General features: G+C 50.3%; 1 protein-coding gene across 1 annotated transcript in view; it reads left to right on the top strand.

Moving 5' to 3' along the window:
* Window positions 1-416: 416 nt before the first annotated feature.
* rpusd2 (RNA pseudouridine synthase domain containing 2) overlaps window positions 417-22,604 on the top strand; it is a 40,844-nt gene continuing 18,656 nt past the window's right edge. The window contains exons 1-3 of the mRNA XM_073040374.1: window positions 417-670; window positions 1,907-2,121; window positions 4,922-5,218. Of these exons, the coding sequence (XP_072896475.1) occupies window positions 439-670; window positions 1,907-2,121; window positions 4,922-5,218 (744 nt within the window). The 5' untranslated portion in view covers window positions 417-438. The remainder of the gene's footprint in view (window positions 671-1,906; window positions 2,122-4,921; window positions 5,219-22,604) is intronic.

Here is a 22,604-nt window from a genome sequence, read left to right as displayed (position 1 = left end):
CTGCATTGGCTGCCTACTCTCTTTCCCTCTCCTGACAGTCACCCAGGTATCTGCCTCCTGCAACTTAAGGGTGACCGACTACCTCTCTGCAGCTCCTACACATCTCCTCATTCGTCCGTATGAGATGAAGGTCATCGAGGTGTAGCTCTAGTTCCCCTCTAAATGAGTGGGTATTTTACTCCACAGAGGATGATTGGGGGTCTGAAAGAAATGGTCGTGGTAGATACTGTCACAGCAGGTTAGGGAACATCGGTACAAATACTTGAATGCCAATGCGGATAAATGGGATTATTGTAGTGTTGACATGGTGAGTGACACCCACCGCCTGTGTGCGTGCTCTGGCCCGCAGATTCACACCTCGCATTTAAAGTGCAAGAGTCAGTGGATCAGGCATATTTCGGGACGCAGCGCGGGTCCTTCGTATCCAACCGGAAGTCTATGTGGTGGTCGCGTTGCCGCCTGCCTGCTTATCGCATGGTTGCCGCCAGGATGAGCGGGGCGGTCGGCGGCGATAAACGGAAAGGGCTGGAGGAAGAGCCGGGAGTCAGGCAACCCCCGACCAAAAAGCAGCGGAGCAAGAAGGGCAAGAACGGCCGGCCGGGCGAACGCTACGTGCCCCCGCCCAGCAAGAAGAATCTGGGTGTCAGCTTCAGTCATCAGCACTTCAGCGGTGAGTGCGGGCGGGCCCCAGTGGAGCACCATAAATCGTCTCGTTGTTTCACGGTGCCCTCTGTAGTGGTGAGAGAGGGCCGAAACTGAGTACAGTAAATGGTTTCATTACGAGAGTGCGGGTGGGCTTCGGCAGCTCCGCACCGAATGCAAATTAATTTTAAACGTCTCCTTTATTTATTTTAATCTGATCCCTCTAATTTCATGGTTTTGAATGCACTTCTTTCCCAACTGCGATCTTCCTACACACATCGAGGCCTGTCACCCTCCCAGCCCGGACTACCTACCCCGCTCCCCGGTTCATTACCTTGATCGCTCCTGCCCTTCACTTCCTGAGCCCCTTCCATCTCACTTTGCCCCACTCCACTCCCCTTGCCCTGATGCTCCACTGTGTGGTCAGGAGCCCAGCCAGGCCTGAGACCAAAGAAGTCTGCTCGCCTCCCCGCCCGGTCCTAGCAGATCCCACCATGCGATGTGACACCATCAGTTTACTGCTCCCTCCTTGAGCCTTTCGCAGTACTTCACACGGTTTGGGACCACAGCCAGCCCCAGTGGACGGCACTGCAGTTTAAAGCGCTGGGTGGGACGGGGTTGTCACTTTGCCCTGTTCGTGGTGGTTGAGCCCTCCAGGGCACCTTACATGCTTCAACAGCTCTTCCTCTCAGTCCTTCTGGGTTTCGACACACTGCCACCCCTCATGGGAACTGAGCCTGGTGAGGGTGCTGTCTGAGCTCTGGATGGTAGTGGTTTACCAGACCTTCCCTGTCAGTCCATCTTTTGTGCTTGCTACTTGTTGCTGAAGCACAAGCTTTTCCTTCATCTTGAAGGGACCCATTTTTCTCATCCTCTTAGCCTGTGTCAGAGGAAGAGGCCGTTTACCCAAAATGGCTCATGCTAATTCCATGCTCCCCCTGGCCTCCAAATGCCCAATGACTTCATTTCCAATCTTGATTCTCCCACTGGCTTGGGGTGGGTTTACCCATCTGGTAAACAGCTACCTGCCCTCCCTCGGTCTCATTCCCATCTGCTCTCCGAGTGAGGGATTGGCAGCAAAAGCTGGGGCTCCTGCGCTTCCTCCACCTGAAGTGGCAACACTCCAAACCCTGGACCCCAGCTGGTTGCTCTTCCGGATGCAGACCCAGTCCATCCAGGATCTGTGAGTGTCTAGACTGGGTATCAAGGTGGTGTGTGCTGGGGTCTGTCTGCTTGGTGACACTGCTTCCCGCTTCTCCCTCAGAGACGGAGTATTACTTCGAGAATGGACTGAGGAAGGTCCTTCCTTACTACTTTGACTTCCAGACCTACTGCAAGGGCCGCTGGGTGGGGAAGACCCTGCGCGATGTCTTCAGTACGGAGTTTCGGGTGGAGCCCATCGAGTACTATACAGAGGCAGCCAAAGCGGGCAGAATCCGGCTCAACGAGCAACCCGCCAACCTCGACACCATCTTAAAGGTACGACAACGGTCAGCTGTTCAGTGCAGCTCACGTCACCTCTCAGTGGCCGGTCAAGGTCAACGGGAAACCCTTTATATTTTACAGCAGTCGTGCGTGACTGTGTTCAATGTTTGCAGTAGGTCATATGCATTTGTCAGTGACGGATGTGCCTATACCTCATTGGTGAGGGGCGTGCCCGCGCTTTCCCCTGTCAGTGGGGGGGGAGTACCTGTATCTTGTCATTGGGAGTTGTGCCGATACCTTTCCTTGTCTGGGGGACTTGCTCCCATGAGTGCAAATCGTCCGGATGTTCAAGTTTAATTGTCATACAATCATACAGCTAAACAAAGCAGCTTTCCTCCAGGGCCAAGGTGCAAGACACAGTATCAATCGTTACACACAGCACAAAGCACATATCAGTATGACAGAAGAAAAACACACAATTATAGAAAGTAATATTATATAAATAATAACACAGCCGGAGTCTGAGTGTCCTGGCCTGCAGATTGATGGTGCATAGATGTTGTCTAGAGTCACTTCTTTGCGAGCCCACAGCCATTGGTCATCACGCATATGCAGCCAGAGATTAACATAATCCAGCTTGTCTTCAACGAGTGAACACTGGAGGGCAGCACCAACGGGAGGAGCCACCTTCGCCCCCTCCCCACCAAAGCACGGAATCCAGTGGCACACAGCCAGCTCCGGCGATCCCTTTCACAGCGGCCGCAACAGGCGACCCTGAGGGATGAGGGCCTCATCCACTCAACAACCGAAGCAATGCTGCCCCCGCCATTGGTCTTGCCAATGAACCAGTGAATCAGACGTGCAGTGTACGGTCCAACAGGGTCTTGTGATCACACCAAAATGTCAAGACTCGTCATGTTGGAATGTGCACTGCTGCAACATGATGTGCTCACTGTTATCCAGTGACTCTCAGTCGGCTGTATCTGTAGTCTTAGATGGTGAAAAGATACAAGATTGAGCTGTTGCTCCAGAGGGGCTGCTGTGTCTGAATGAATGCCATGTTAATAGCAACGTATGTTAAGTACTGCTAGATAATCATACCACTGTTGTGAGCGGTGTCTGATCATTCTCTCGGGCCCATTTAGTTTTCTCTCTGTCACCGGGTGAAGGCTTCCCTGCCCTGTAACCCTCAGGTGGCAGACGACCTGGGCTGCGAGTGATTGGTGCCACAATCTCTCCAGGGCACTAAGGATACCAGAAAGGCAGTGGGCGTGACTAGGCTGGTGAGGAGCTCAACTGTGGTAGATTGAGGCAGGAACCCAGACACTGTGTTTATGTTTGTGAATGCTGTGTGGGTCCCTCCCTCAATCTACCACAGGTGAGTCCCTCACTAACCCAGACCGGCCCACTACCATTTTATCTCCTTGATTTTGAAGAAGGTTTAGAACTCAGAACAGAATGAACATCAACAGGCCTTTTGGCCTACCACATCTGTGCTCACCATGAAACTAATCTAACCATGCCTGCATGTACGTGGTCGATATCCCTCTGCTCCCAATATGTTCACATCTGTCTAAATTGCTCTCTTATCTGCTGTCACCACTTCCCTGGCAGCACTTTTGAGACACCTGACACTCTCTTAAAAATTAATTCTACTCTGTACATCTCCTTTAAACTTCACCCCTCTCATTCAAAAATTATGTCCTCTAGTAGTTGACATCTATCCACGGGGGGGCAGGGGGGGAGGTAATGCCTATCATATCTATGCCTCTCACAATTTCATGAACTTGTATCGGGCTACTCTTCAGCCTCTGAAAATCCAGGGAAGTCAATGTAAATTCATCCAGCCTCTCCAATCCAGGCAACGTTCTGGTGACCGCCCTCTCCAAAGATTCCACGTGCTTCCTGTAATGTGACGATCAGTGTACACAATACTCCAAGTGTGGCCGCACCAATATGTTTATACAGTTGTAATGTGCCTTGCTGACATCTCAGCTCAGTGCCCCCACTGACGAAGGTAAGTATGCCCCACACCACATTTTCACTATCTACTTTCAGCGAGCTGAAACTTGCACCCCAAGATCTCTGTACATCATATTCCCCCGGGCCCTGCTGTTTACTGTATGCCGTCCTCTTGCACGACCTCCCAAAATCTATCACCTCACACTTGACTGTATTTCTCCACTCAAATTTCCAGCTGATCTATATCCTTTGACAACCTGCCTCACTATCCACAGTTCCACAATCTTCACGTCATCTACAAATGTTGAACTCAGCTTTGACTTCAGCCTTCTAACCGGGCCACTGACACTTTAATCTGTATCATTACTATCTATGACCAATGTGAGGTCACAGCACTGATCATCGCAGTCGTGGACCTCCAATTAGAGAACACTTCACCACCACTACCCTCTCTCTTCTCTAAGCCAGTTTTCAGTTTAACCTACCAGCTTGCTGTGGATCTTATGGGATTTTCTAGGCTAGTTTATTTATGTACAAGATGATCTTCAGTCCCAACTACCCCCACCGGATGTCTGAAGATCAGAGTGGGCTGAAGTGAAATCAGAATGTGAGGAGCAGCCCCTTCAAATGCTGGAAGAGGGCTCTAACATCTCACGTTGAATATATAGCTGGAACGCAGACTCTTCCAGACCATAGAAATGACAGACAGCCTGGGAGTCCATGAACTATAAAGACTTGTTTGGCACTGTTCTGTGCAACACTTCCACTCAAGGGCCCAGAAGACTCCCTTATAGACAGTCCTTTTGCTGCTTGTGATCCTGGACCTTGGGTGGAAGCAGTGGGGTTGACGTTTGCTTGCTTAGATTAAAGCACGCTCTTTGCCTTCTTCCAGGACAACGACTTCATGCGGAACACAGTGCACAGGCACGAGCCGCCAGTCACTGCCCAGCCAATCACGATTCTGAGCCAGAACGAGGACCTGGTTGTGGTGGATAAGCCGGCTTCAATCCCCGTCCACCCCTGTGGCCGATTTCGACACAACACTGTTATCTTCATCCTGGGCAAGGAGTACAATCTGATCGAGCTTCACACCATTCACCGGTTGGACCGGCTCACATCCGGAGTCCTGATGTTTGCCCGGACATTGGAGGTCTCCAAGAAAATTGATCAACAGGTCCGAGAGAGACAGGTACGTGCATACAAGGGCAGGCTTGGTTCAGGATGAATCTCACAAGCAGCCATGAGACTAGGATTATACCACACTGTACTAGATTATACAGGAACCAGTAAACTCCTGTTGAGCCAGGGACTTTCATAGCCCTGGCATCTTGAACAGTGAAGTACGTCATCCCACAGTTGCTGTTTCAATTCCCGTAGTACCAGAATTGTGTTCTGCCCTTTAGAATGGGCGCCAAGCCCATCTCTCGGCCCAGGTCCTCCCCTTACGGAGTCTGAAAGAATCTAAAAATCATAGATACAGGCCTTGTGGCCCTTGACATCACTGCTGTCTCTACACTAATCCTTGTGACCCTCGGCATCACTGACCATCGTGTGTCTATACTAATCCCTGTGACCCTCGGCATCACTGACCATCGTGTGTCTATACTAATCCCTGTGACCCTCGGCATCACTGACCATCGTGTGTCTATACTAATCCCTGTGACCCTCGGCATCACTACTGACCATCGTATGTCTATACTAATCCCTGTGACCCCCGGCATCACTGACCATCGTGTGTCTATACTAATCCCTGTGACCCTCGACATCACTACTGACCATCGTGTGTCTATACTAATCCCTGTGACCCTCGGCATCACTACTGACCATCGTGTGTCTATACTAATCCCTGTGACCCTCGGCTTCACTGACCATCGTGTGTCTATACTAATCCCTGTGACCCTCGGCATCACTGACCATCGTGTGTCTATACTAATCCTTGTGACCCTCGGCATCACTGACCATCGTGTGTCTATACTAATCCTTGTGACCCTCGGCATCACTACTGACCATCGTGTGTCTATACTAATCCTTGTGACCCTCGGCTTCACTGACCATCGTGTGTCTATACTAATCCTTGTGACCCTCGGCATCACTGACCATCGTGTGTCTATACTAATCCCTGTGACCCTCGGCATCACTGACCATCGTGTGTCTATACTAATCCCTGTGACCCTCGGCATCACTGACCATCGTGTGTCTATACTAATCCCTGTGACCCTCGGCATCACTGACCATCGTGTGTCTATACTAATCCCTGTGACCCTCGGCATCACTACTGACCATCGTGTGTCTATACTAATCCCTGTGACCCTCGGCATCACTGACCATCGTGTGTCTATACTAATCCCTGTGACCCTCGGCATCACTACTGACCATCGTGTGTCTATACTAATCCCTGTGACCCTCGGCATCACTGACCATCATGTGTCTATACTAATCCCTGTGACCCTCGGCATCACTGACCATCGTGTGTCTATACTAATCCCTGTGACCCTCGGCATCACTGACCATCATGTGTCTATACTAATCCCTGTGACCCTCGGCATCACTGACCATCGTGTGTCTATACTAATCCCTGTGACCCCCGGCATCACTGACCATCATGTGTCTATACTAATCCCTGTGACCCCCGGCATCACTGACCATCGTGTGTCTATACTAATCCCTGTGACCCTCGGCATCACTGACCATCGTGTGTCTATACTAATCCCTGTGACCCTCGGCATCACTACTGACCATTGTGTGTCTATACTAATCCCTGTGACCCTCGGCATCACTGACCATCGTGTGTCTATACTAATCCCTGTGACCCTCGGCATCACTGACCATCGTGTGTCTACACTAATCCCTGTGACCCTCGGCATCACTGACCATCGTGTGTCTATACTAATCCCTGTGACCCTCGGCATCACTGACCATTGTGTGTCTATACTAATCCCTGTGACCCTCGGCATCACTACTGACCATTGTGTGTCTATACTAATCCCTGTGACCCTCGGCATCACGACTGACCATCGTATGTCTATACTAATCCCTGTGACCCTCGGCATCACTGACCATCGTGTGTCTATACTAATCCCTGTGACCCTCGGCATCACTACTGACCATCGTGTGTCTATACTAATCCCTGTGACCCTCGGCATCACTGACCATCGTGTGTCTATACTAATCCCTGTGACCCTCGGCATCACGACTGACCATCGTATGTCTATACTAATCCCTGTGACCCTCGGCATCACTGACCATCGTATGTCTATACTAATCCCTGTGACCCTCGGCATCACTACTGACCATTGTGTGTCTATACTAATCCCTGTGACCCTCGGCATCACTGACCATCGTGTGTCTATACTAATCCCTGTGACCCTCGGCATCACTGACCATCGTGTGTCTATACTAATCCCTGTGACCCTCGGCATCACTGACCATCGTATGTCTATACTAATCCCTGTGACCCTCGGCATCACTACTGACCATTGTGTGTCTATACTAATCCCTGTGACCCTCGGCATCACTGACCATCGTATGTCTATACTAATCCCTGTGACCCTCGGCATCACTACTGACCATTGTGTGTCTATACTAATCCCTGTGACCCTCGGCATCACTACTGACCATTGTGTGTCTATACTAATCCCTGTGACCCTCGGCATCACTACTGACCATTGTGTGTCTATACTAATCCCTGTGACCCTCGGCATCACTGACCATCGTATGTCTATACTAATCCCTGTGACCCTCGGCATCACTGACCATCGTGTGTCTATACTAATCCCTGTGACCCTCGGCATCACTGACCATCGTATGTCTATACTAATCCCTGTGACCCTCGGCATCACGACTGACCATTGTGTGTCTATACTAATCCCTGTGACCCTCGGCATCACTGACCATTGTGTGTCTATACTAATCCCTGTGACCCTCGGCATCACTGACCATCGTATGTCTATACTAATCCCTGTGACCCTCGGCATCACTGACCATCGTGTGTCTATACTAATCCCTGTGACCCTCGGCATCACTGACCATCGTATGTCTATACTAATCCCTGTGACCCTCGGCATCACTACTGACCATTGTGTGTCTATACTAATCCCTGTGACCCTCGGCATCACTACTGACCATTGTGTGTCTATACTAATCCCTGTGACCCTCGGCATCACTGACCATCGTATGTCTATACTAATCCCTGTGACCCTCGGCATCACGACTGACCATCGTATGTCTATACTAATCCCTGTGACCCTCGGCATCACTGACCATCGTATGTCTATACTAATCCCTGTGACCCTCGGCATCACTACTGACCATTGTGTGTCTATACTAATCCCTGTGACCCTCGGCATCACTGACCATCGTGTGTCTATACTAATCCCTGTGACCCTCGGCATCACTGACCATCGTGTGTCTATACTAATCCCTGTGACCCTCGGCATCACTGACCATCGTATGTCTATACTAATCCCTGTGACCCTCGGCATCACTACTGACCATTGTGTGTCTATACTAATCCCTGTGACCCTCGGCATCACTGACCATCGTATGTCTATACTAATCCCTGTGACCCTCGGCATCACTACTGACCATTGTGTGTCTATACTAATCCCTGTGACCCTCGGCATCACTACTGACCATTGTGTGTCTATACTAATCCCTGTGACCCTCGGCATCACTACTGACCATTGTGTGTCTATACTAATCCCTGTGACCCTCGGCATCACTGACCATCGTATGTCTATACTAATCCCTGTGACCCTCGGCATCACTGACCATCGTGTGTCTATACTAATCCCTGTGACCCTCGGCATCACTGACCATCGTATGTCTATACTAATCCCTGTGACCCTCGGCATCACTACTGACCATTGTGTGTCTATACTAATCCCTGTGACCCTCGGCATCACTGACCATCGTATGTCTATACTAATCCCTGTGACCCTCGGCATCACTGACCATCGTATGTCTATACTAATCCCTGTGACCCTCGGCATCACTACTGACCATTGTGTGTCTATACTAATCCCTGTGACCCTCGGCATCACTGACCATCGTGTGTCTATACTAATCCCTGTGACCCTCGGCATCACTGACCATCGTGTGTCTATACTAATCCCTGTGACCCTCGGCATCACTGACCATCGTATGTCTATACTAATCCCTGTGACCCTCGGCATCACTACTGACCATTGTGTGTCTATACTAATCCCTGTGACCCTCGGCATCACTGACCATCGTGTGTCTATACTAATCCCTGTGACCCTCGGCATCACGACTGACCATCGTATGTCTATACTAATCCCTGTGACCCTCGGCATCACTGACCATCGTATGTCTATACTAATCCCTGTGACCCTCGGCATCACTACTGACCATTGTGTGTCTATACTAATCCCTGTGACCCTCGGCATCACTGACCATCGTGTGTCTATACTAATCCCTGTGACCCTCGGCATCACTACTGACCATTGTGTGTCTATACTAATCCCTGTGACCCTCGGCATCACGACTGACCATCGTATGTCTATACTAATCCTTGTGACCCTCGGCATCACTGACCATCATGTGTCTATACTAATCCCTGTGACCCTCGGCATCACTACTGACCATTGTGTGTCTATACTAATCCCTGTGACCCCCGGCATCACTGACAATCGTGTGTCTATACTAATCCCTGTGACCCTCGGCATCACTGACCATCGTGTGTCTATACTAATCCCTGTGACCCTCGGCATCACTGACCATCGTGTGTCTATACTAATCCCTGTGACCCTCGGCATCACGACTGACCATCGTATGTCTATACTAATCCCTGTGACCCTCGGCATCACTACTGACCATTGTGTGTCTATACTAATCCCTGTGACCCTCGGCATCACTGACCATCGTGTGTCTATACTAATCCCTGTGACCCTCGGCTTCACTGACCATCGTGTGTCTATACTAATCCCTGTGACCCTCGGCATCACTGACCATCGTGTGTCTATACTAATCCCTGTGACCCTCGGCATCACGACTGACCATCGTATGTCTATACTAATCCCTGTGACCCTCGGCATCACTACTGACCATTGTGTGTCTATACTAATCCCTGTGACCCTCGGCATCACTGACCATCGTGTGTCTATACTAATCCCTGTGACCCTCGGCTTCACTGACCATCGTGTGTCTATACTAATCCCTGTGACCCTCGGCATCACTGACCATCGTGTGTCTATACTAATCCCTGTGACCCTCGGCATCACGACTGACCATCGTATGTCTATACTAATCCCTGTGACCCTCGGCATCACTACTGACCATCGTGTGTCTATACTAATCCCTGTGACCCTCGGCATCACGACTGACCATCGTATGTCTATACTAATCCCTGTGACCCTCGGCATCACTGACCATCATGTGTCTATACTAATCCCTGTGACCCTCGGCATCACTGACCATCGTGTGTCTATACTAATCCCTGTGACCCTCGGCATCACGACTGACCATCGTATGTCTATACTAATCCCTGTGACCCTCGGCATCACTACTGACCATCGTGTGTCTATACTAATCCCTGTGACCCTCGGCATCACTGACCATCATGTGTCTATACTAATCCCTGTGACCCTCGGCATCACTACTGACCATCGTGTGTCTATACTAATCCCTGTGACCCTCGGCATCACTACTGACCATCGTGTGTCTATACTAATCCCTGTGACCCTCGGCATCACTGACAATCGTGTGTCTATACTAATCCCTGTGACCCTCGGCATCACTGACCATCGTGTGTCTATACTAATCCCTGTGACCCTCGGCATCACGACTGACCATCGTATGTCTATACTAATCCCTGTGACCCTCGGCATCACTACTGACCATTGTGTGTCTATACTAATCCCTGTGACCCTCGGCATCACTACTGACCATCGTGTGTCTATACTAATCCCTGTGACCCTCGGCATCACTGACGATCGTGTGTCTATACTAATCCCTGTGACCCTCGGCATCACTGACCATCATGTGTCTATACTAATCCCTGTGACCCTCGGCATCACGACTGACCATCGTATATCTATACTAATCCCTGTGACCCTCGGCATCACGACTGACCATCGTGTGTCTATACTAATCCTTGTGACCCCCGGCATCACTACTGACCATCGTGTGTCTATACTAATCCCTGTGACCCTCGGCGGCACTACTGACCATCGTGTGTCTATACTAATCCCTGTGACCCTCGGCATCACTACTGACCATCGTGTGTCTATACTAATCCCTGTGACCCTCGGCATCACTACTGACCATCGTGTGTCTATACTAATCCTTGTGACCCCCGGCATCACTACTGACCATCGTGTGTCTATACTAATCCCTGTGACCCTCGGCAGCACTACTGACCATCGTGTGTCTATACTAATCCTTGTGACCCCCGGCATCACTACTGACCATCGTGTGTCTATACTAATCCCTGTGACCCTCGGCAGCACTACTGACCATCGTGTGTCTATACTAATCCCTGTGACCCTCGGCTTCACTGACCATCGTGTGTCTATACTAATCCCTGTGACCCTCGGCATCACTACTGACCATCGTGTGTCTATACTAATCCCTGTGACCCTCGGCATCACTGACCATCGTGTGTCTATACTAATCCTTGTGACCCCCGGCATCACTGACCATCGTGTGTCTATACTAATCCCTGTGACCCTCGACATCACTACTGACCATCGTGTGTCTATACTAATCCCTGTGACCCTCGGCATCACTACTGACCATCGTGTGTCTATACTAATCCCTGTGACCCTCGGCATCACTACTGACCATCGTGTGTCTATACTAATCCTTGTGACCCCCGGCATCACTGACCATCGTGTGTCTATACTAATCCCTGTGACCCCCAGCATCACTGACCATCGTGTGTCTATACTAATCCCTGTGACCCCCGGCATCACTGACCATCGTGTGTCTATACTAATCCCTGTGACCCTCGGCATCACTACTGACCATCGTGTGTCTATACTAATCCCTGTGACCCTCGGCATCACTGACAATCGTGTGTCTATACTAATCCCTGTGACCCTCGACATCACTACTGACCATCGTGTGTCTATACTAATCCCTGTGACCCTCGGCATCACTACTGACCATCGTGTGTCTATACTAATCCCTGTGACCCTCGGCATCACTGACAATCGTGTGTCTATACTAATCCCTGTGACCCTCGGCATCACTGACCATCGTGTGTCTATACTAATCCCTGTGACCTTCGGCATCACTGACCATCGTGTGTCTATACTAATCCCTGTGACCCTCGGCATCACTGACCATCGTGTGTCTATACTAATCCCTGTGACCTTCGGCATCACTGACCATCGTGTGTCTATACTAATCCCTGTGACCCTCGGCATCACTGACCATCGTGTGTCTATACTAATCCCTGTGACCCTCGGCATCACTGACCATCGTGTGTCTATACTAATCCCTGTGACCCTCGGCATCACTGACCATCGTGTGTCTATACTAATCCTTGTGACCCCCGGCATCACTGACCATCGTGTGTCTATACTAATCCCTGTGACCCTCGGCATCACGACTGACCATCGTGTGTCTATACTAATCCCTGTGACCCTCGGCATCACTGACCATCGTGTGTCTATACTAATCCCTGTGACCCTCGGCATCACTGACCATCGTGTGTCTATACTAATCCCTGTGACCTTCGGCATCACTGACCATCGTGTGTCTATACTAATCCCTGTGACCTTCGGCATCACTGACCATCGTGTGTCTATACTAATCCCTGTGACCCTCGGCATCACTGACAATCGTGTGTCTATACTAATCCCTGTGACCCTCGGCATCACTGACCATCGTGTGTCTATACTAATCCCTGTGACCCTCGGCATCACTGACCATCGTGTGTCTATACTAATCCCTGTGACCATCGGCATCACTACTGACCATCGTGTGTCTATACTAATCCCTGTGACCATCGGCATCACTACTGACCATTGTGTGTCTATACTAATCCCTGTGACCCTCGGCATCACTGACCATCATGTGTCTATACTAATCCCTGTGACCCTCGGCATCACTGACCATCGTGTGTCTATACTAATCCCTGTGACCCTCGGCATCACTGACCATCGTGTGTCTATACTAATCCCTGTGACCCTCGGCATCACTGACCATCATGTGTCTATACTAATCCCTGTGACCATCGGCATCACTACTGACCATCGTGTGTCTATACTAATCCCTGTGACCCTCGGCATCACTGACCATCATGTGTCTATACTAATCCCTGTGACCATCGGCATCACTACTGACCATCGTGTGTCTATACTAATCCCTGTGACCATCGGCATCACTACTGACCATTGTGTGTCTATACTAATCCCTGTGACCCTCGGCATCACTGACCATCATGTGTCTATACTAATCCCTGTGACCCTCGGCATCACTGACCATCGTGTGTCTATACTAATCCCTGTGACCCTCGGCATCACTGACCATCGTGTGTCTATACTAATCCCTGTGACCCTCGGCATCACTGACCATCATGTGTCTATACTAATCCCTGTGACCCTCGGCATCACTGACCATCGTGTGTCTATACTAATCCCTGTGACCCTCGGCATCACTGACCATCGTGTGTCTATACTAATCCCTGTGACCCTCGGCATCACTGACCATCGTGTGTCTATACTAATCCCTGTGACCTTCGGCATCACTGACCATCGTGTGTCTATACTAATCCCTGTGACCTTCGGCATCACTGACCATCGTGTGTCTATACTAATCCCTGTGACCCTCGGCATCACTGACAATCGTGTGTCTATACTAATCCCTGTGACCCTCGGCATCACTGACCATCGTGTGTCTATACTAATCCCTGTGACCCTCGGCATCACGACTGACCATCGTGTGTCTATACTAATCCCTGTGACCCTCGGCATCACTGACCATCGTGTGTCTATACTAATCCCTGTGACCTTCGGCATCACTGACCATCGTGTGTCTATACTAATCCCTGTGACCCCCAGCATCACTGACCATCGTGTGTCTATACTAATCCCTGTGACCCCCGGCATCACTGACCATCGTGTGTCTATACTAATCCCTGTGACCTTCGGCATCACTGACCATCGTGTGTCTATACTAATCCCTGTGACCCTCGGCATCACTGACCATCGTGTGTCTATACTAATCCCTGTGACCTTCGGCATCACTGACCATCGTGTGTCTATACTAATCCCTGTGACCCCCAGCATCACTGACCATCGTGTGTCTATACTAATCCCTGTGACCCCCAGCATCACTGACCATCGTGTGTCTATACTAATCCCTGTGACCCTCGGCATCACTGACCATCGTGTGTCTATACTAATCCCTGTGACCTTCGGCATCACTGACCATCGTGTGTCTATACTAATCCCTGTGACCTTCGGCATCACTGACCATCGTGTGTCTATACTAATCCCTGTGACCCCCAGCATCACTGACCATCGTGTGTCTATACTAATCCCTGTGACCCCCGGCATCACTGACCATCGTGTGTCTATACTAATCCCTGTGACCCTCGACATCACTACTGACCATCGTGTGTCTATACTAATTCCTGTGACCCTCGGCATCACTGACCATCGTGTGTCTATACTAATCCCTGTGACCCCCGGCATCACTGACCATCGTGTGTCTATACTAATCCCTGTGACCCCCGGCATCACTGACCATCGTGTGTCTATACTAATCCCTGTGACCCTCGACATCACTACTGACCATCGTGTGTCTATACTAATCCCTGTGACCCTCGGCATCACTACTGACCATCGTGTGTCTATACTAATCCCTGTGACCCTCGGCATCACTGACAATCGTGTGTCTATACTAATCCCTGTGACCCTCGGCATCACTGACCATCGTGTGTCTATACTAATCCCTGTGACCCTCGGCATCACTGACCATCATGTGTCTATACTAATCCCTGTGACCCTCGGCATCACTGACCATCGTGTGTCTATACTAATCCCTGTGACCCTCGACATCACTACTGACCATTGTGTGTCTATACTAATCCCTGTGACCCTCGACATCACTACTGACCATCGTGTGTCTATACTAATCCCTGTGACCCTCGGCATCACGACTGACCATCATATATCTATACTAATCCCTGTGACCCTCGGCATCACGACTGACCATCGTGTGTCTATACTAATCCTTGTGACCCCCGGCATCACTACTGACCATCGTGTGTCTATACTAATCCCTGTGACCCTCGGCAGCACTACTGACCATCGTGTGTCTATACTAATCCCTGTGACCCTCGGCATCACTACTGACCATCGTGTGTCTATACTAATCCCTGTGACCCTCGGCATCACTACTGACCATCGTGTGTCTATACTAATCCCTGTGACCCTCGGCTTCACTGACCATCGTGTGTCTATACTAATCCCTGTGACCCTCGGCATCACTACTGACCATCGTGTGTCTATACTAATCCCTGTGACCCTCGGCATCACTGACCATCGTGTGTCTATACTAATCCTTGTGACCCCCGGCATCACTGACCATCGTGTGTCTATACTAATCCCTGTGACCCTCGACATCACTACTGACCATCGTGTGTCTATACTAATCCCTGTGACCCTCGACATCACTACTGACCATCGTGTGTCTATACTAATCCCTGTGACCCCCGGCATCACTGACCATCGTGTGTCTATACTAATCCCTGTGACCCCCGGCATCACTGACCATCGTGTGTCTATACTAATCCCTGTGACCCTCGACATCACTACTGACCATCGTGTGTCTATACTAATCCCTGTGACCCTCGGCATCACTACTGACCATCGTGTGTCTATACTAATCCCTGTGACCCTCGGCATCACTGACCATCGTGTGTCTATACTAATCCCTGTGACCCTCGGCATCACTGACCATCGTGTGTCTATACTAATCCCTGTGACCCCCGGCATCACTGACCATCGTGTGTCTATACTAATCCCTGTGACCCCCGGCATCACTGACCATCGTGTGTCTATACTAATCCCTGTGACCCTCGACATCACTACTGACCATCGTGTGTCTATACTAATCCCTGTGACCCTCGGTATCACTACTGACCATCGTGTGTCTATACTAATCCCTGTGACCCTCGGCATCACTGACAATCGTGTGTCTATACTAATCCCTGTGACCCTCGGCATCACTGACCATCGTGTGTCTATACTAATCCCTGTGACCCTCGACATCACTACTGACCATCGTGTGTCTATACTAATCCCTGTGACCCTCGGCATCACTGACAATCGTGTGTCTATACTAATCCCTGTGACCCTCGGCATCACTGACCATCGTGTGTCTATACTAATCCCTGTGACCCTCGGCATCACTACTGACCATCGTGTGTCTATACTAATCCCTGTGACCTTCGGCATCACTGACCATCGTGTGTCTATACTAATCCCTGTGACCCTCGGCATCACTGACCATCGTGTGTCTATACTAATCCCTGTGACCCCCGGCATCACTGACCATCGTGTGTCTATACTAATCCCTGTGACCCCCGGCATCACTGACCATCGTGTGTCTATACTAATCCCTGTGACCCTCGACATCACTACTGACCATCGTGTGTCTATACTAATCCCTGTGACCCTCGGCATCACTACTGACCATCGTGTGTCTATACTAATCCCTGTGACCCTCGGCATCACTGACAATCGTGTGTCTATACTAATCCCTGTGACCCTCGGCATCACTGACCATCGTGTGTCTATACTAATCCCTGTGACCCTCGGCATCACTGACCATCGTGTGTCTATACTAATCCCTGTGACCCTCGGCATCACTGACCATCGTGTGTCTATACTAATCCCTGTGACCCTCGGCATCACTGACCATCGTGTGTCTATACTAATCCCTGTGACCCTCGGCATCACTGACCATCGTGTGTCTATACTAATCCCTGTGACCCTCGGCATCACTGACCATCGTGTGTCTATACTAATCCCTGTGACCCTCGGCATCACGACTGACCATCGTATGTCTATACTAATCCCTGTGACCCTCGGCATCACTACTGACCATCGTGTGTCTATACTAATCCCTGTGACCCTCGGCATCACTGACCATCATGTGTCTATACTAATCCCTGTGACCCTCGGCATCACTACTGACCATCGTGTGTCTATACTAATCCCTGTGACCCTCGGCATCACTACTGACCATCGTGTGTCTATACTAATCCCTCTGACCCTCGGCATCACTGACAATCGTGTGTCTATACTAATCCCTGTGACCCTCGGCATCACTGACCATCGTGTGTCTATACTAATCCCTGTGACCCTCGGCATCACGACTGACCATCGTATGTCTATACTAATCCCTGTGACCCTCGGCATCACTACTGACCATTGTGTGTCTATACTAATCCCTGTGACCCTCGGCATCACTACTGACCATCGTGTGTCTATACTAATCCCTGTGACCCTCGGCATCACTGACGATCGTGTGTCTATACTAATCCCTGTGACCCTCGGCATCACTGACCATCATGTGTCTATACTAATCCCTGTGACCCTCGGCATCACGACTGACCATCGTATATCTATACTAATCCCTGTGACCCTCGGCATCACGACTGACCATCGTATATCTATACTAATCCCTGTGACCCTCGGCATCACGACTGACCATCGTATATCTATACTAATCCCTGTGACCCTCGGCATCACGACTGACCATCGTATATCTATACTAATCCCTGTGACCCTCGGCATCACTACTGACCATTGTGTGTCTATACTAATCCCTGTGACCCTCGGCATCACTACTGACCATCGTGTGTCTATACTAATCCCTGTGACCCTCGGCATCACTGACGATCGTGTGTCTATACTAATCCCTGTGACCCTCGGCATCACTGACCATCATGTGTCTATACTAATCCCTGTGACCCTCGGCATCACGACTGACCATCGTATATCTATACTAATCCCTGTGACCCTCGGCATCACGACTGACCATCGTGTGTCTATACTAATCCTTGTGACCCCCGGCATCACTACTGACCATCGTGTGTCTATACTAATCCCTGTGACCCTCGGCGGCACTACTGACCATCGTGTGTCTATACTAATCCCTGTGACCCTCGGCATCACTACTGACCATCGTGTGTCTATACTAATCCCTGTGACCCTCGGCATCACTACTGACCATCGTGTGTCTATACTAATCCTTGTGACCCCCGGCATCACTACTGACCATCGTGTGTCTATACTAATCCCTGTGACCCTCGGCAGCACTACTGACCATCGTGTGTCTATACTAATCCTTGTGACCCCCGGCATCACTACTGACCATCGTGTGTCTATACTAATCCCTGTGACCCTCGGCAGCACTACTGACCATCGTGTGTCTATACTAATCCCTGTGACCCTCGGCTTCACTGACCATCGTGTGTCTATACTAATCCCTGTGACCCTCGGCATCACTACTGACCATCGTGTGTCTATACTAATCCCTGTGACCCTCGGCATCACTGACCATCGTGTGTCTATACTAATCCTTGTGACCCCCGGCATCACTGACCATCGTGTGTCTATACTAATCCCTGTGACCCTCGACATCACTACTGACCATCGTGTGTCTATACTAATCCCTGTGACCCTCGGCATCACTACTGACCATCGTGTGTCTATACTAATCCCTGTGACCCTCGGCATCACTACTGACCATCGTGTGTCTATACTAATCCTTGTGACCCCCGGCATCACTGACCATCGTGTGTCTATACTAATCCCTGTGACCCCCAGCATCACTGACCATCGTGTGTCTATACTAATCCCTGTGACCCCCGGCATCACTGACCATCGTGTGTCTATACTAATCCCTGTGACCCTCGACATCACTACTGACCATCGTGTGTCTATACTAATCCCTGTGACCCTCGGCATCACTACTGACCATCGTGTGTCTATACTAATCCCTGTGACCCTCGGCATCACTGACAATCGTGTGTCTATACTAATCCCTGTGACCCTCGGCATCACTGACCATCGTGTGTCTATACTAATCCCTGTGACCTTCGGCATCACTGACCATCGTGTGTCTATACTAATCCCTGTGACCCTCGGCATCACTGACCATCGTGTGTCTATACTAATCCCTGTGACCTTCGGCATCACTGACCATCGTGTGTCTATACTAATCCCTGTGACCCTCGGCATCACTGACCATCGTGTGTCTATACTAATCCCTGTGACCCTCGGCATCACTGACCATCGTGTGTCTATACTAATCCCTGTGACCCTCGGCATCACTGACCATCGTGTGTCTATACTAATCCTTGTGACCCCCGGCATCACTGACCATCGTGTGTCTATACTAATCCCTGTGACCCTCGGCATCACGACTGACCATCGTGTGTCTATACTAATCCCTGTGACCCTCGGCATCACTGACCATCGTGTGTCTATACTAATCCCTGTGACCCTCGGCATCACTGACCATCGTGTGTCTATACTAATCCCTGTGACCTTCGGCATCACTGACCATCGTGTGTCTATACTAATCCCTGTGACCTTCGGCATCACTGACCATCGTGTGTCTATACTAATCCCTGTGACCCTCGGCATCACTGACCATCGTGTGTCTATACTAATCCCTGTGACCCTCGGCATCACTGACCATCGTGTGTCTATACTAATCCCTGTGACCCTCGGCATCACTGACCATCGTGTGTCTATACTAATCCCTGTGACCCTCGGCATCACGACTGACCATCGTGTGTCTATACTAATCCCTGTGACCCTCGGCATCACTGACCATCGTGTGTCTATACTAATCCCTGTGACCTTCGGCATCACTGACCATCGTGTGTCTATACTAATCCCTGTGACCCCCAGCATCACTGACCATCGTGTGTCTATACTAATCCCTGTGACCCCCGGCATCACTGACCATCGTGTGTCTATACTAATCCCTGTGACCTTCGGCATCACTGACCATCGTGTGTCTATACTAATCCCTGTGACCCTCGGCATCACTGACCATCGTGTGTCTATACTAATCCCTGTGACCTTCGGCATCACTGACCATCGTGTGTCTATACTAATCCCTGTGACCCCCAGCATCACTGACCATCGTGTGTCTATACTAATCCCTGTGACCCCCAGCATCACTGACCATCGTGTGTCTATACTAATCCCTGTGACCCTCGGCATCACTGACCATCGTGTGTCTATACTAATCCCTGTGACCCTCGGCATCACTGACCATCGTGTGTCTATACTAATCCCTGTGACCCTCGGCATCACTGACCATCGTGTGTCTATACTAATCCCTGTGACCCTCGGCATCACTGACCATCGTGTGTCTATACTAATCCCTGTGACCCTCGGCATCACTGACCATCGTGTGTCTATACTAATCCCTGTGACCTTCGGCATCACTGACCATCGTGTGTCTATACTAATCCCTGTGACCTTCGGCATCACTGACCATCGTGTGTCTATACTAATCCCTGTGACCCCCAGCATCACTGACCATCGTGTGTCTATACTAATCCCTGTGACCCCCGGCATCACTGACCATCGTGTGTCTATACTAATCCCTGTGACCCTCGACATCACTACTGACCATCGTGTGTCTATACTAATTCCTGTGACCCTCGGCATCACTGACCATCGTGTGTCTATACTAATCCCTGTGACCCCCGGCATCACTGACCATCGTGTGTCTATACTAATCCCTGTGACCCCCGGCATCACTGACCATCGTGTGTCTATACTAATCCCTGTGACCCTCGACATCACTACTGACCATCGTGTGTCTATACTAATCCCTGTGACCCTCGGCATCACTACTGACCATCGTGTGTCTATACTAATCCCTGTGACCCTCGGCATCACTGACAATCGTGTGTCTATACTAATCCCTGTGACCCTCGGCATCACTGACCATCGTGTGTCTATACTAATCCCTGTGACCCTCGGCATCACTGACCATCATGTGTCTATACTAATCCCTGTGACCCTCGGCATCACTGACCATCGTGTGTCTATACTAATCCCTGTGACCCTCGACATCACTACTGACCATTGTGTGTCTATACTAATCCCTGTGACCCTCGACATCACTACTGACCATCGTGTGTCTATACTAATCCCTGTGACCCTCGGCATCACGACTGACCATCATATATCTATACTAATCCCTGTGACCCTCGGCATCACGACTGACCATCGTGTGTCTATACTAATCCTTGTGACCCCCGGCATCACTACTGACCATCGTGTGTCTATACTAATCCCTGTGACCCTCGGCAGCACTACTGACCATCGTGTGTCTATACTAATCCCTGTGACCCTCGGCATCACTACTGACCATCGTGTGTCTATACTAATCCCTGTGACCCTCGGCATCACTACTGACCATCGTGTGTCTATACTAATCCCTGTGACCCTCGGCTTCACTGACCATCGTGTGTCTATACTAATCCCTGTGACCCTCGGCATCACTACTGACCATCGTGTGTCTATACTAATCCCTGTGACCCTCGGCATCACTGACCATCGTGTGTCTATACTAATCCTTGTGACCCCCGGCATCACTGACCATCGTGTGTCTATACTAATCCCTGTGACCCTCGACATCACTACTGACCATCGTGTGTCTATACTAATCCCTGTGACCCTCGACATCACTACTGACCATCGTGTGTCTATACTAATCCCTGTGACCCCCGGCATCACTGACCATCGTGTGTCTATACTAATCCCTGTGACCCCCGGCATCACTGACCATCGTGTGTCTATACTAATCCCTGTGACCCTCGACATCACTACTGACCATCGTGTGTCTATACTAATCCCTGTGACCCTCGGCATCACTACTGACCATCGTGTGTCTATACTAATCCCTGTGACCCTCGGCATCACTGACCATCGTGTGTCTATACTAATCCCTGTGACCCTCGGCATCACTGACCATCGTGTGTCTATACTAATCCCTGTGACCCCCGGCATCACTGACCATCGTGTGTCTATACTAATCCCTGTGACCCCCGGCATCACTGACCATCGTGTGTCTATACTAATCCCTGTGACCCTCGACATCACTACTGACCATCGTGTGTCTATACTAATCCCTGTGACCCTCGGTATCACTACTGACCATCGTGTGTCTATACTAATCCCTGTGACCCTCGGCATCACTGACAATCGTGTGTCTATACTAATCCCTGTGACCCTCGGCATCACTGACCATCGTGTGTCTATACTAATCCCTGTGACCCTCGACATCACTACTGACCATCGTGTGTCTATACTAATCCCTGTGACCCTCGGCATCACTGACAATCGTGTGTCTATACTAATCCCTGTGACCCTCGGCATCACTGACCATCGTGTGTCTATACTAATCCCTGTGACCCTCGGCATCACTACTGACCATCGTGTGTCTATACTAATCCCTGTGACCTTCGGCATCACTGACCATCGTGTGTCTATACTAATCCCTGTGACCCTCGGCATCACTGACCATCGTGTGTCTATACTAATCCCTGTGACCCCCGGCAT

This window comes from Hemitrygon akajei, chromosome 3 (assembly GCF_048418815.1).
Source record: "Hemitrygon akajei chromosome 3, sHemAka1.3, whole genome shotgun sequence".
NCBI lineage: Eukaryota > Metazoa > Chordata > Chondrichthyes > Myliobatiformes > Dasyatidae > Hemitrygon > Hemitrygon akajei.
The sequence above is the reverse complement of the archived record's forward strand: the minus strand, read 5'-3'. Positions and strand labels throughout refer to the sequence as shown.